The sequence below is a fragment of the Microcaecilia unicolor genome, chromosome 2 (genome assembly GCF_901765095.1).
Source record: "Microcaecilia unicolor chromosome 2, aMicUni1.1, whole genome shotgun sequence".
NCBI classification, from domain to species: Eukaryota; Metazoa; Chordata; class Amphibia; order Gymnophiona; family Siphonopidae; genus Microcaecilia; species Microcaecilia unicolor.
This window is the reverse complement of record NC_044032.1, coordinates 547,744,557-547,761,239: the sequence shown is the minus strand read 5'-3', so window position 1 is coordinate 547,761,239 and position 16,683 is coordinate 547,744,557. Positions and strand designations below refer to the sequence as shown.

Sequence of the window (16,683 nt, the reverse complement as noted above, 5' to 3'; positions counted from 1 at the left end):
AGGTTGCACCATGAAGCGATACAGAGTCATTATAATATTCTTGGTCTTATTTTGCATCCCTTTCCTAATAATTACTAGCATCCTGTTTGCTTTTTTGGCAGCCGGCGCACATTATAGAGAAGATTTCAGCATATAAGCTGTAAGAAGCAGTTTGAGCACTTCGCTGTAAATCTGTGATAAGTTTGACAGTGACTTCTGTGTCATTTGGGGACTATGCTTCTGATTCATACACTTTTTTTCAAAAGGGATCATATAATTGATTATTCCATATCATCAAGCAGATCAATCCATAGTCTGGTGGGTTGTGTCCATCTACCAGCAGGTGGAGATAGGGAGCAATCTTTTGCCTCTCTATCCAGCTTATAATCGAACGAGAATAACGCCCAAGTTCCGACCTAAATCGGGAGATGGGCGTTCTTCTCACAAAAACAAATAAAGCGGCATAATCGAAAGCCGAACTTTGGACGCTTTCAACTGCACTCCGTCGCGGATGCGGACAAAGTTGACGGGGGAGTGTCGGAGGCGTGGTGAAGGTGGAACTGGGGCGTGGTTATCACCCGAACAGAGATGGGTGCCCTTCGCCGATAATGGATGCGTTTGTAGCTAGAATTTAGGGCACTTTTCCTGGACCCTGTTTTTTGACGAATAAGGCCCCAAAAAGTGCCCTAAATGACCAGATGACCCCCAGAGGGAGTCGGGGATGACCTCCCCTGACTCCCCCAGTGGTCACTAACCCCCTCCCACCACAACAAATGATGTTTCACAACTTTTTACTTTCACCCTCAAATGTCATACCCTCCTCCCAAGCAGCAGTATGCAGGTCCCTGGAACAGTTGTTAGGGGGTGCAGTGGACGTCAGGCAGGTGGACCCAGGCCCATCCCCCCCCCCTACCTGTTACAATTGTGCTGCTTAATGCTACTAGTCGTCCAACCCCCCCAAACCCCCTGTACCCACATGTAGGTGCCCCCCTTCACCGCTTAGGGCTATAGTACTGGTGTAGACTTGTGGGCAGTGGGTTTTGAGGGGGATTTGGGGGGCTCAACACCCAAGGGAAGGGTGCTATGCACCTGGGAGCTCTTTTACCTTTTTTTTTGTTTTTGTAAAAGTGCCCCCTAGGGTGCCCGGTTGGTGTCCTGGCATGTGAGGGGGACCAGTGCACTATGAATCCTGGCCCCTCCCACGAACAAATGCCTTGCATTTATTCGTTTTTTGAGCTGGGCGATTTCATTTTCCATTATCGGTGAAAAGCAAAAACGCCCAGCTCACACCTTGGCGAATAAAGCATGGGCGTCTATTTTTTTTTTTAAAATACGGTTCACTCCGCCCCTTCACGGACCCGTTCTCGGAGATTAACGCCCATGGAGATAGGCGTTTCTGGTCGATTATGCCCCTCTATATGTGATCATGTGCTACCAGGAAATCCTCAGTATTCTCTCTATCTAGCAGGTGTGTGGTCATACGCAGCAGCTCTGGCTTGGTCTCCATGCCTATTTACTTAGGCTTTGTTGAGTACCTGGGGTTAAGGGCTCTTTGTGAGCAAGTGCAGACTTGGTGGTGCCATGTCCCTCCTTTTCTCCCCCCTCCTGCTGCCTCCATTAAAAAAAAAAACATAACAATCTTGAAGCAGAAAAGATTTTACTTGCAGCTGCTCACTGGGACACAATTCGTTGCAGCTTGGAGCAAGAAGCAGGTAATTTTACCTTTTCCTAGCGGGCAGGGGTTCCCCGAACATTTCCCTCATGGATCATGGCGTCGGATGGTATGGGGGTGAAAAAGCGCTCCCCGAACCGCGATCATGCAGCTAGTGGGGAGGCGCGGGGATCGGAGGCAGAGAAGCCCTTTTTTTGCGCCCTTCCGGACTTTGCTGATTTAGCCGGGTTTTCCTCCGCTGGGGCATCGGCAGCCTTTCCCGCCTTAGGCGCCCATCCCCCGATGTCCGCCCTTCTGACATCGGTCACCCATGCAACTTGGACGGTCTCTGGTATGGCCGCCTTTGAGTTGGGCGGCGGTAAGAAGATGGCGAAGTTTAAGCGCCATGCTTCCCGCGTGGCTCGTTCGCGGAGTGACGCGCCGGACGCCATTTTGGATGCGCAGCACGCCTCTCCCCCGCTCTCTGGAGTGGAGGTTGAGAGTTCCTCTAGGGCTGTGGCCCAGGTTGCAGTGGTGCACAAACGGGGGTTTCTCTCCCGAGTTTATTTTGTTGCTGCATCAGGCCTTTCAACTGCAAAACGCTGCTGCTGCTGCTCCCCTGTCAGATATGGGGGAAGAGGCTTCCCTGATCAAGCGCCCTCGGGTGGATCTTCAGATCTTGGGGGACTCTGAGGCGTATTTTCAAAGCACTTAGACTTACAAAGTTCCATAGTAATCTGTGTAACTTTGTAAGTGTAAGTGCTTTGAAAATAAGCCCCTCTGTCTCCTCTGATGTCGATGAGGGCAGTGTTTCTGAGTTCTCCCAAAGGTCCCTTGGGGATTCTTTGGAGGAGGCTGATCCTCGCCCTGATGGGGGAGATGACCCCTCTGCAGTGCGGCTTTTTCACTCAGAGGAATTGCCTAACCTGTTAGTTCAGGCTATGAGCATCTTGAGTATTTCCTTTCCGGAGGAAGGCCCTCCTTCAGCCTCGGTGGGTTCCGCTATTATTTTGGGAACCAAGCGCTCTTCCAGGACCTTCCACATCCATGAAGCCATGAAAACTCTAATTTCGACTCAATGGGATTCTCCAGAGGCGAGCCTCAAGGTAGCCAGGGCCATGACTCGTCTGTACCCTCTGCCAGAGGGTGAACAAGAGGCCTTGCGCTGGCCGGCATTGGACTCTCTAATCACTGCTGTGACAAAAAAGACTGCTTTGCCGGTGGAAGGTGTCTCTGCCCTTAAGGATTCGCAGGACAGGAAATTGGAAGCGGCCTTAAAGTTAGCCTTTGAAGCGGCCGCCTTGAGTTTGCAGGTCTCAGTTTGCGGCTCCTATGTGGCCAAGGCATACCTGACGGTGGTGCAGCGGGGCCTCCCCCTCGGATCCTTCCTCGAGGGCGGATTGGCTGGTCCTGGAGTCGGGCTTGGCTTATTTGGCAGACTTGCTGTATGATGTTTTGAGAGCCTCGGCTAAAGGTATGTCTCAGACATTCTCTGCCCGTCAATGGCTATGGCTTAAGCATTGGTCAGCTGACCATGCCTCCAAATCCCGCTTAGCCAAGTTGCCTTTTAAGGGCAAGCTGCTCCTCGGGGATGAACTGGACAAGATCGTGACGGATCTCAGCAGTTCTAAAGGCAAGAGGTTGTCGGAGGTCAAGGCAAGGGCCAGCAGTACTCGCCCTGGTTCCTCTAAGGGCCGTTTTCAAGAAGCTCGTCGGGATCGCCCGGGCAAGTCGGGCTCCTCCTCCTCCTCCTCCAAGCTGAGGTTCTCCCCGAAGCAGCATTCCTTTCGCACAGACCGCCGCTCAGAAGGTTCTTCCTCCGGGCCTCCCCCAGGGTTTCATTTCAATGAACAACTGGATGGCTGGAAAGCTAAGTCTCTTTTCCAATTTACTTAAAAATAATAAAGCCAGGAGGTTTTTATGTCATTCATGAGTCCGTGGGCCTTCCTAAAGTTGATTAACATTAACAAAGGAGTGTCTCAGCGGTTACTTGAGGCTTTTCCTCCGGTAAAGAACATATCACATTGACATATGTAGATATCTCATATTTGATTGGTTAATCTAGAAATTAAAGCAGGTATCTATTTTCCTTTATATGATAGGTGCCTGCCAAGCACCCCCTGGAAACCTAATTCTAGGCACCCTGTTATAGAATTGCCCTTTATATTTTTTTGTCTTTACTTTTATGCATGTACATGCCAGACAATTTTATAATTGCAAATCACCGTTCCACATGTTCAAGTCACTTACAATATTACTCCTTAAAAGTATGCTTGGATTTCAAAATTCATGCAGTTTATAGCCACATTAAAATGAGCGATTCTTGTAGATATGCATAGTTTAGGTGAATAAAATAGTATGCATGCAGATAATTGTCAACTGTATCTGTGCTATCCTGTCTCTGCTTAGCCATCCATACAAACAGCATGTGAAAAATATGATGACAACACATATATTTTGATGTTGCTAGGTCTCAAAGCAAAATAATGAAAGGTTGTTATCTTAGAAAACGGGAGTTAAATGTGTATGTTCAAACACATGTGTAACTACACAGACTATTTGAAAACTGTTTCTGTGCACTCACATGAATTATTTATTAAGAATGCTAGTTAAATTGCATAGTGAACACTGAATGCAGTCTTAAGCAACTCCTTTTTCTATTTATTAAGTTTTCAGTTAAGCTTTTTTCTTCACTCTTCAGTATACTATTTTACATTCCCTTGTTTTAAAATGAGATTTCAAATTCTATTTTTTTATTTGTAGCAGGGCCATAAAAGTTCCCTGTTTTTACAATGAGGATATGTCTGGAATCCCTACTGAAATCTGGCCTGTGACTAAGGTGAAGTAATAGAAGATGGGCCTGTGTGTCACTAGAAGTAGGTGTTCACATCCAGTATTTTGGAGTGAACTATAAAATGCCTTGTAACAGATGGTTCTTTTGTGAGGTGCTTACCTAGTGCTGGGGAAGGAATGCTTTAGAGCCTCCTGGAGTTCAGAGCTGCTGTGGATCAGCAGGGAGCTATTGCTCTTTTTGACTGGCTAGGCCTTGAAGCTAGGGGGAGGGGGAGGCTGGTTAGGTCTAACCAGTCAAGAGAAGTTGAGAGGGCTACAGACCTAAGGAGAGTCTGGAATTTGATCATCTAGCTGTGAGCAGAAACTGAAGCAGTAGAAAACTAAAATAACCCAACCAGAGGTTCCAGAAGGATTTAAACTGCAAGTATTGAATTTGTGTGTACCTTGGGAAGGTTGGTGGGATCTAGATAGTGCCCGGAAAATTGCAGACTGTGGTGCGAAGGACTGAAGAGGTGTACATCCTTATGCATTCACAAAGGAGGAATTTGTGTATTGTTGTTGCAGGAATTGATGCATGAATTACCCCTATTGTTAGCAGAATCTGTGGTACTTCAGGAGTCAAACAGCACACACCAGAATGAGGGAGAAATCTTCTTTATTTGCCAGCAAACAAAGTAGGACATCAGTTCTAGCTCTCTTCTCTCTCTCTCAGCTCTCTGGATGTTATGGCTTCTGTCTCAGCTGCTTCTCTTCTGCTGTCTGTCTTCCTTCAGCTCTCTTTCTTCTGTCTGTTCCTTCTGACGTAAGCTGCTTCTACTCCCACTTATATACCGTTCTATCCCCCTCCTAGCCCCCCTTACTCTCCAGATGGTAAAGAATAGATTAATTACCCTGTCTGAACTAATTATTACCATACATATATTTCCAAAATATCAGTTACATAGGTTTGAGATGTCCTAGACTGACCTATGACCTGGGGCCTCTCACACCAGACATTTTGGCTCCAGAACTCCTGCATGTTCTTATTATGATCAATTTCTCAACTATGGCTTAAACTGGGTTCATTTAGGGGCTAAGGGACATTCTCATATTCCTAGTCAACTTCATACTAACTGCTAACTGAACTCTGGCATTCATTAAGGGGTCAAGGGCCAGTCTTACTTAATAGCATACAGCTATAGTTTGTTATTACTTTCAGGACCATTCCTACATTTACCTATAATTAAACAAGACTTTTCTTGACCCTTTTCACCTATCAGCTCCATACATTAAACCAGCCAGGACTGCAGCTAACTCAAACCATATGCTGACCTTTTCACTGCAGTCTTACTTAGAAAGTCAGACAAAGAGTTGGACAGACATTAGATTTAAAAAGGTATTCTACATATTAACTACACAGAATACACATATTCTAAAGTAAGCATCCTTATAAGACATATTCTACATACTTATAATGGTCTCTATATCTAAGCTATCTCCTTCTAAGCATTTTACTAATCCCTTTTAAAACTACAATATGTCTGGCTCATGCCTTGTTCATAATAGTATCCCCTCAAGATTTAATGGTATACAGATGTGTGGTAAATAATACCTGTGAACTAGCCTTAACCCTCCATCATTCACAAAGGTCTTTCTGACCTTTCTACCCTTTAGCCCAGCAAAGCTAGATTTCTAAATAATCTAAACCATCTGGCATTCCTTCACTTTACTTTACAGAACTGAAGAGTTAAAACAGAATTTAACCACCAAACTTTTAAACCCCAGATTTTTAAACAGAATTAACAATTAATATGATTTCTTATATATGTATAATTATGCCCATGCTGTCTCATTGTGAGAATGAGTATTTTCTAGCTTTCCTCTTTAGGGTTGTGATACATTTTCTCCAAGCATCCTAATTTTAAAAGTGATTTGGGGGACTTTTTTCTTACAACACTAGTAAAAAAAGACCTGTTTCTGGAAGAAATGAAACAGGCGCTAGCAAGGTTTTCCTTGGAGTGTGTATATTTGAGAGAGTGTGTGTGAGAGTGACTGTGTGAGAGAGAGAGTGTGAATATGCGAGTGTGTGTGTGTGACAGAGAGAGAGTGAGACTGGGTGCGAGTGTGTCTGTGAGAGAGAGAGTGAGTGTGTGAGATTGAGAGTGTGTGCCAGGGTCATCCCCCCTCCCTCCGAGTTCCCAGGTCGTCCGTCCCCCTCCCTCCCTCAGAGTTCCAGGGTCCTCCCTCCCTCCCTCTGTTCCATGGTCGTCCCCTCCGAGTTTCAGGGTCCATCCCTCCCTCCCATTTCCAGGGTCCCCCTTCTCCCTTCCAGTTCCAAGTTCATCGTCCCTCCCTTCCTCCCTCCCTTTCAGTTCCAGGCCCCCTCCCTACGAATTTTAAAAGTCATCTTCACTTACCTCGTTGGGGTTACGTCAGCCACCAGCAGTGGTAAAAGGCGTGCAGGCTCGGCCCTTCTCTCTCTCTCTCAGCTGTGGTCCCGCCCTCATTTCCTGTTTCCACAAGGGCGGGACCACAGCTGAGAGAGAGAGAAGGGCTGAGCCTGCACGCGTTTACCGCTGCTGCCGTCCGCCGTAACCCTGACTTGGTAAGTGAAGATGACTTTTAAAAATCGGAGGGTGGGGTCCTGGAACTGGAAGGGAGGGATGACGACACCCTCATGCATGTGACATCACGTGTGACGAACCAGGAAGTACGCTAACGTCACAACAGGAGATGGATACAGCGTTACAAGCAGCACGAACCCTACAACCCTTCACTGCCACGGAGTCAGCTTCAGAACATTGGAGGTGCTTTTTATTATAGTAGATGTCTAGGTCAGTGGCACAGTGAATTGAATCCAAATGCCATTGAAGTTTTGAGATATTTTGTTACATTTTTATCTTCTGTGAGTGTCTTTCATGGAGCAAGAGAAGCAAAGAATCCGGGGTACCCAACTCAGGATCCATTTTAAGAGGAGAAAGTCCAAGACAGTGAGAAGACTGACACACTGATGATCCAAGAGATAGTCAGCTCAACTACATAAGAAGTGAGAAGCTGTACCTGCATGTTGAAGGTGGACTTTAAATTGAACTTTGATTTAAAGGAATTTGCATTACTTTTCCTTTAACCAATTTGGGGGTTTTCATAAAAACAGGGCATATCACATAAATGACTAAGGGACCCTTTTACTAAGCCTGTAAAAAAAGGCCTTTTGCGCCCATATTAGGTCTGAGACCTTACCGTCACCCATTCACTTAGCGGTAAGGTCTCACACGTTAACTGAGCAGTAATCGTCAATGTGCCTACAATGCCAATTACCGCCCAGTTTTCGCCATGCGCTGGAAAATAAAAGATATTTTCCAGTGCACATAGCGGACACACGTAAAACATGAAATTACCACCTGGGCTACGTGATAGCCCGGGTGGTAACTCCGAATTGACGTGCATTGTGCACACGTAGGTGCCAACATGGCTTAGTAAAAGGCTCCCTTTGTTTTTTGGGCATGATTTTCATGTTTTGGGGAACCAAGTCACATTGCTAATGGAATATAGGTTATTTGTGGTTTCATTCTAGCATTTGAGTATTGCTTTATGATTTTATAGAGGATTTATACTTAGGGTTTCCTGTAATCAGTTACATATTAAGAGGGGCATAATCGAACAGAAACGCCTATCTCCATGGGCGTTTATCTCCGAGAACGGGTCCGTGAAGGGGCGGAGTGAACCGTATGTTCCAAAACAAATAGACGCCCATGTTTTATTCGCCAAGGTGTGAGCTGGGCGTTTTTGCTTTTCACCGATAATGGAAAATGAAATCGCCCAGCTCAAAAACGAATAACTCCAAGGCATTTGTTCGTGGGAGGGGCCAGGATTCATAGTGCACTGGTCCCCCTCACATGCCAGGACACCAACCGGGCACCCTAGGGGGCACTTTTACAAAAACAAAAAAAAAGGTCAAAGAGCTCCCAGGTGCATAGCACCCTTCCCTTGGGTGTTGAGCCCCCCAAATCCCCCTCAAAACCCACTGCCCACAAGTCTACACCATTACTATAGCCCTAAGAGGTGAAGGGGGGCACCTACATGTGGGTACAGTGGGTTTGGGGGGTTGGACGACTAATAAGATTAAGCAGCACAATTGTAACAGGTAGGGGGGGATGGGCCTGGTCCACCTGCCTGACGTCCACTGCACCCCCTAACAACTGCTCCAGGGACCTGCATACTGCTGCTTGGGAGGAGGGTATGACATTTGAGGGTGAAAATAAAAAGTTGTGAAACATCATTTTGTTGTGGTGGGAGGGGGTTAGTGACCACTGGGGGAGTTAGGGGAGGTCATCCCCGACTCCCTCTGGGGGTCATCTGGTCATTTAGGGCACTTTTTGGGGCCTTATTCGTAAAAAAACAGGGTCCAGGAAAAGTGCCCTAAATTCTAGCTACAAACGCATCCATTATCGGCGAAAGGCGCCCATCTCTGTTCGGGTGATAACCACGCCCCAGTTCCGCCTTCACCACGCCTCCGACACGCCCCCGTCAACTTTGTCCGCATCCGCGACGGAGTGCAGTTGACAGCGTCCAAAGTTCGGCTTTCGATTATACCGCTTTATTTGTTTTTGTGAGAAAAACGCCCATCTCCCGATTTAGGTCGGAACTTGGGCGTTTTTCTCGTTCGATTATAAGCTGGCAAATATCTTGTAGCAATTCTTTGTTTTCAGTTCCCTTTAACAGCTCAGGCAATTTATTATTTTAATCAATTTTATATTAATGTCTTTTATAATTTGTCTTCTTTTGCTTTTTAACTGTTTCCTACTTTATTGGTTTCCTCATTGGTAGAAACATGGGGTTAAATTCCACTGGTATCTGCGTAGTCATCCACATCATTATCTTTGCTTTGTGCTGTGACTCCAGGTTTGTTCTGTTGTACTGATCTTGTTTTTGTAATGTGTTTTATCAGTCCATTTGTTATTAATTGAGCCTTTAGCTGCTTTAATGACTTGATAACCCCAGATACAGGTGTCTGACAAAATTTGGCCGAGTCAGGCTTTCTAAAGCTTTGTTTGAACTGTTACATTTTGAATTGACCATTGTAAAAATAAATGTTTTGAAGACTAAATTTTATCCTCTGCTGTTGTGTTGGGTTATCCTTGTGGTGGTGGCCTCTGTTGTTTTGCTATTATGTAGCTGCCAATACATGCGGCAGCATACTGGAAATCATGGATGTTGCTACAGTTGTCAGCAGTCGAAAGAAATCACTACTAACTACAACTGCCCTTGGACTCCACAGATGCCAAATGAAAATCCCCAAAATCCAGAAATCCTAAGGGAGTATATCATTCCCCCACCCTCATAAACTCTGTCCATCTTCCTCTGAGTATTTTAATTCCTACACTCTCTATCCTCCTCTCTCAGATTATCTCCTCTTCAAAACTCTCTGCCCTGTCTCATCCCCCCTCCCCCAATACATACACTCACATATTCTCTCAGTGTTCCATCCCCTCACCCTCATTTGCTACTCATCCCCAAAAAGCACCTCTCATTATGCTTATCTTGTATCCTCCTTTCTCCTGCTTACCTCTCTTGGCACAGTTATCTTTTTGTCTGCCCTTTAAGGTGCTCTCAGTGGGAGCGATATGATACTCCAAATCCTGTGCTGTTCTCAAAGTCTTGTGAGATAAGCATGTAAGAATAGGAGCACTCTGTTGGACAGTCTGACAGAGCCAATCAGTGGAAGAAGAAGGCAGCAGAGGCTCCTCATCTTTCCAACAACAGCTGCATTAGCTCACTTCCTCTAATTTACTTACAGTTAATTCTGTGCAGCAAAAAGTAAATTCTACACCCGATGGGAGCGTTGCTCGAAATCCTGCATTGTGTAGTTGCACTGAATTCCATCAGGAGTAATAGCAGAGTATAATTCTGTATCAGTCACCAGAGGTACCTCTGAAGGTATCTTGAAAATCTTGTAGTCCAGGTTAATTTTTATAGTAAAGGGCAGAGATGTGGCTGTATAAATTACATTTATCTTTTTATCTAATTATTTAAAATTTTTTGTTAGGTTGACGATTAATGCTGAATGTTATCTTCAGCTTCATAACTTTCCTATGGATGAACATTCCTGTCCACTGGAGTTTTCAAGCTGTAGGTGGTAATTTTCTCATTTATTTTTTAAATTCTGCTGTATACATGAATATTGTAAATGTTTTTTTCTGTATTCATTTTAATTGATTTTTTTTTAGTCTGTAATCCATTCATAGTGTCACTTACTGATAAATAGAAACTGTTGAGCTGATATTCAAAACCATTTGTGTAGTTGGCGGTTGATGCTACCTAGGAAATGGAATTCTTCTTTTTTGGCCTGCAAGCAACACACAAATTCTGGCTGTTCAAGTTGCTATATGGCCAAAATTTATGTATTTGGAGGAGGCAGGGTTCTAAGTTATGTGGAGAGCAGCAAAATTCATCTGCTGTCTATGCGGCTCTTTTACTAAAGCTTAGCACTTACTAACAGACATTTGCATGTGCTAATTGCCATATGATACGCTAAGCATTAGTAAATGGGCTCCTATATAATTCATTTTCATTTTGTGTCATATATTATCCCTCAGATACTATATAGCGCGCCTAGAGATACGCACCAAAATGCAGTAGGATTCTATAACAATGCACTTAATTTAATTGGTTTAACAAGCTAATGAGCGTTGATAACAGCACTTAAGCAATAATGAGCACTAATTGGCAATAATTAGAATTTACACGTACAACTCGCTAAGGTATTCTGTAATGCACTGTGCCAAACTTCTAATGCGCACAGACAATAAGGGGCATGGCAATGGGCGGGAAAATTGGTGTTTTCATGGATGTTCTGAAATTTACACACACAGAGGGGCATAATTGAAAGGGGTGCCCACGTTTTCCTGAGGACGTCCTCGCAGGACATCCCGGTGAAGGGGCAGGGAAATATTATCGAAACAAGATGGGTGTCCATCTTTTGTTTCGATAATGTGGCTGGGGACACCCAAATCTTGACATTTAGGTTGTCCCTAGAGATGGTCGTCCTTAGACTTGATCGTTTCTGATTTTCGGCGATAATGGAAACTAAGGACGCCCATCTCCGAAACGACCAAATGCAAGCCCTTTTGTCATGGGAGGAGCCAGCATTAATAGTGCACTGGTCCCTCTGACATGCCAGGACACCAACCGGGCACCCTAGGGGGCACTGCAGTGGACTTCAGAAAAAGCTCCCAGGTACATAGCTCCCTTACCTTGTGTGCTGAACCCCACAACCCCCCCCCCCCAAAAAAAAAAAGCCCACTCCCCACAACTGTACACCACTACCATAGCCCTTAGGGGTGAAGGGGGGCACCTAGATGTGGGTACAGTGGGTTTCTGGTGGGTTTTGAAGGGCTCACATTTACCATCACAAGTGTAACAGGTAGGGGAGGATGGGCCTGGGGCCGCCTGCCTGAAGTGCACTGCACCCAGTAAAACTGCTCCAGGGACCTACATACTGCTGTCGTGGAGCTGGGTATGATATTTGAGGCTGGCATAAAGGCTGACAAAAAATATTTTTAAAATTTCTTTTTTGAGGGTGGGAGGGGGTTAGCGACCACTGGGGGAGTAAGGGGAGGTCATCCCCGATTTCCTCTGATGGTCATCTGGTCAGTTCGGACACCTTTTTGTGGCTTGGTCGTAAGAAAAAAAGGACCAGGTAAAGTCGTCCAAGTGTTCGTCAGGGATGCCCTTTTTTCCATTATGGGTCGAGGACGCCCATGTGTTAGGCACGGCCAAATCCCGCCCTCGCTACGCCTCCGACATGCCCCTGGGAACTTTGGTCGACCCCGCGACAGAAAGCAGTCAGAGGCGCCCAAAATAAGCCTGTTAGTTATACAATATGGATCTGCACCTAAATCTACGCGCCGGAATTTATTCCATGTTTTCGTTGGTGTAAATGGAGGCACATAGTTTTAGGTGCTGGAAGCGTATTCTATATACCGCGCCTAAATCTAGTCGCCACTTACAGAATACGCTTAGGCGGAAATGTTTTCTGCATGGATTTTTTAGGCACCATATTTAGAATCCCCTCTATATGGTCAGGTGAAAGCTGACAAATAGCAGCACTCATATGTTTACCACTGTTGAATACAGAGCGATTTTACAACAACACACCTATGCGAGAAGCCTGTTTTTATAACAGCAATATGGGCATATTTCTGTCTTTATAGAACCAGCACCTAGAACCACCCTTGTGATGCACAAATGCTGACACACACATTTACACGTACTCCAAAGCTGGTGTGAATGTTTGCATGTATACACCTTTTTTTTTCTAAATAAAATACACATGTAAATCACAGCTCTGCCTCTGCTTCACCCAAACTACATCCCCAGGAATGCCTACATGCAGGTTTCCTAAAAGCAGGTGGTAACTTTCTGTTAACATGCTTTCTTCACAGATATGCAGTTGCACAGTTTTATAAAATCCTATTTCTATGTGTAAAACAAGCTTTACACATGGAAGAAGCTTTATTGGGTTAATGTTAAAAAGCACTTAACCTGTTTAGCAGTGTCTGCTAATTCTGTGTGTTATCTGTGAATTTGTAGCAGCTCTGTAAGGGCAATGATATAACCTAGACATCCACATTTATGCATGTGTTATGCAAATAAGTGTTTAGAATACTAGCAGTGTATGTGCACGCATACCCACATAAGTGCTAGCAGCAGATGTGTCACTGGGGGGGGGGGGGGGGGCGGTGCAAGGGAGCAGTCACTCCCCCAAATGGATTCTTAATGAAATGACACCTATTAGGATTGGGTTCACACTGGCACCTATTTTACAAAAGTTCTGCTGCCCCTGCCGTGAAAACCTGGCTACTCTTCTGCCTAGCAGGGCACCTTAGCACTATTCTGCAAATACTTGCTTTACCTACGTAGTATGTATTTTCAATAGGGATGTACAGAGGAGCAGAGCATAGGCAGGGGCAAAGGCAGGGCTCCCGCTTACAACATTTAACTTACAGAATATTGTAAAGTACATGTGTCCCTGCCATATTTAGGCACCCACACTTAGGCTAGTGTTAAGTGCAGATACCTAAATGTTAGGCATGCTGATGCTGGGTTATGCTTGTACTCTGTAATGGAATTGGTGCCATGTTGAATTTGAGTGGTTTCCTGTAGTCCTAGAGTGAGAAACATTGAACTCAGTTTTCAGATAATTTGCCTTTAGATGCGCTGAAGGTTCAAGCATTATTGAGTTATATTTTGTTAAATGAGAGGAGCTATTATTGCAACAAGAAGGAGAAGGAAAAAAACCTTCACGGATGGAGCAAACCAAAAGTCAATCAAACAGTGGAGTCAATGGATAAACATGTAACCAGATGATTCTTTATTGGACTCAACAACTATAAATGAGGGTAAATCTGACACAGCTGTGTTTTGGCATATGAATATGCCTGCATCAGGGGTAATGCTGCTATGAGTGAAAATAAAAATTAATATAAACAATAATAATAATAGAAAGAAATAAAAAAAATCTGTTGAAACACCGGGAAAGTATGAAGACAACATAAATTGATAATCAACATAAATCATATATAAAATAAATTTTAAAAAAGATTTTAAAAAGTATAGTACATAAAATTCCATGAATAGGAAAGATGCTTAATTTAACAAAAAAGCATACCTTATTTAAACTTGCAGATGTTGTAATGATGAGTAGGAACACTCGTTCTAATTTCAATAATAGACTTAAGAACAATTTCAGTGATGCTCAGCAAGTAAAAATCCTCTTAAAATAAAAAAAAGGTTTAAAAAAGGTGCTGGTATACTATTACTACTTAAAATGTGAGTACTGTTATAGATCGTCACCATGAAACAAAATATCAAATGTCATAAACTTAGGGTGAATTGTGTATATATCATGCAGCTACTATGAACTGTGGTAAATATGTGACGGGGTAAAAAACGTGAAAAAAGATTATTCAATAATAATAAAACTGAAACACAATATTGCTATGTGCAACCGGTAATAATCTGACTCCACTACAGACAGTTTGTTAAATCTGCACTTCATGTGAAACAGTTCTTCCTCTAGACCAGTTACTCATTGGTTGAGGTCTCCCATTCACTGTTGTGATTATTGAATTTGCTGATTAATTGACCATATTTCTAGTTTAACTTCTGTTGTGGCGTCCTTGTTTTCCTGCAGGAGAATAGTCATCTTCTCTATCTCTTGTATAATGCCCTCAAAAATTCAGCCATTAAAATCCATACACCTTTAAATCTTCCACAGCCCTTTACATGCCACCATGTTTCACTTATAGAGCTTATTCAGGAGGGTGCCTGTGATATTCTCTATGGAAAAAAAAGAGCAATAAACATTTCAATTCACTTAGGACCAAATTCTATAAATGGTGCAGAAATATTGGTGCTGTTAAAAATAGCACTTAGTGCCATTCTATAAATGGCACTCAAATTAGGCACCATTTATAGAATAGCACTGGGATCCGCAACTTGCCTTAGGCACGAGCATCTATATCAACTGAACTCTGGTGAATATCGTCTCACCTAAGTTAGGTGCAGATCCCCCTTATTTTATAACAGCTCTCATAAATTGCGGGAATGCCCCTGATCTGTCCATGACCCTCCCATTCCACACTTCCTTTTTGGAGCCATGCACAAAACCTATACGCAGACCTAGGCATGTAAATATGCATATGTAAATTTAAATTAATTTGTACATGCAAATTAGGCTATAGCTATGCATATGGATTAAGATGTATGTGAACCTTTTTACACATTTTCACTCTATGGACACTGGATCACTTAAGTCACTCAGCAGCAAGTTAATGGACAATTTGTTTTCCTATAGTGAGCCTCTCTTCTAAAGATAAGTATTATAAACATTTCTCTTGTTATTGTAGATTGAATAAGTCATTTTGGTTCCATTTGCTGCATTGGTTATATGATAAGTGCGATGATAAATATGAAAGTGACAACACTATCTGAGCACTTTCCACTTATTATATTTATATATTAATAAGAAATCAGATAATTATGTAATATGATTTTAATCATATTAGTTGTTTTTCAATAATTTCTTCCTATTTCATATATATTTTTTGTGTTTGGAATCCTGCATAATTACCTGGAAGTGAGGAATCCTTCTTCGACAAAATAATCATAATAACAAATAGGATTCAGGTTTTCGCCACGCTCAACATCACTTTCAGGCTTATTTTCGAAAGACAAGACACAAATCGGGAGATGGGCTTTCTTCTCTCAGGGTCGCCCAAATCGGCATAATCGAAATCCGATTTTGGGCGTCCCCAACTGCTTCCCGTCGCGGGGACGACCAAAGTTCCCGGGGGGGTGTCAGAGGCGTAACGAAGGCGGGACTGGGGCATGCCTAACAGATGGGCATCCTCGAGTGATAATGGAAAAAAGAAGGGCGTCCCTAATGAGCACTTGGGTGACTTTACTTGGTCCATTTTTTCTTATGGCGAAGCCTCAAAAAGGTGCACGAACTGACCAGATGACCACTGGAGGGAATCTGGGATGAAGTCCCCTGACTCCCCCACTGGTGACTAACCCCCTCCCACCCTGAAAAAACAACTTTAAAAAAACATTTTTTTTGCCAGCCTGAAATGTCATACTCAGGTCTATCGCAGCAGTATGCAGGTCCTTGGGAGGGGAGGTATGTGTGTGTCAGCGGAGGCATAGTGAAGGCGTGGATGTCCTTCTTTCAAACATTTTGGACATCCTGAACTGCCCCCCCCCCCCCCCACAGGGACGGCCAAATTTCAAGGGAGTGGCCTAGTGGTTAGAGCACTGGTCTTGCAATCCAGAGGTGGCTGGTTCAAATCCCACTGCTGCTACTTGTGATCCAAAATCCAAATAAATAAAGTGGGTGTCAGAGGCATATCAGGCATGGACATCCTTCTCACAGAAACATCCAGGCATAGACATCCTTCTCACAAAAACATCTACATTTTGGACGTCCTCAACTGCCATCGCAGGGACAGAGACATAGTGAAGGGCGTTCTCAACTGCCACGGACGGAGGCATAGCGAAGGACATCTTTCACCCATACTCTTTATAAAAAAAAAAAAGATGTCCCTGATGAGCACTTGGACGTTTTCACCTGGACTTGTATTTTTCTAAGGTTGTAGATGGCAATTTATTTAAGGTTGTAGACGGCTATTATACATGCAGCTTGTCTGCATGTATGAAGACGTCTTTGACATGTGCAGAGCAGCCACGCATAATGCTTGGCTGCTCTGCTCTGGCTTCCC

The 16,683-nt window shown here is 43.9% G+C and overlaps 1 protein-coding gene across 1 annotated transcript in view; it reads left to right on the top strand.

Annotated features, from left to right (window-relative positions):
• GABRG1 (gamma-aminobutyric acid type A receptor gamma1 subunit) overlaps positions 1 to 16,683 on the top strand; it is a 154,144-nt gene that overhangs the window by 53,079 nt on the left and 84,382 nt on the right. The window contains 1 exon segment of the mRNA XM_030192633.1: positions 10,449 to 10,531. Coding sequence (XP_030048493.1) covers positions 10,449 to 10,531 — 83 coding nt within the window.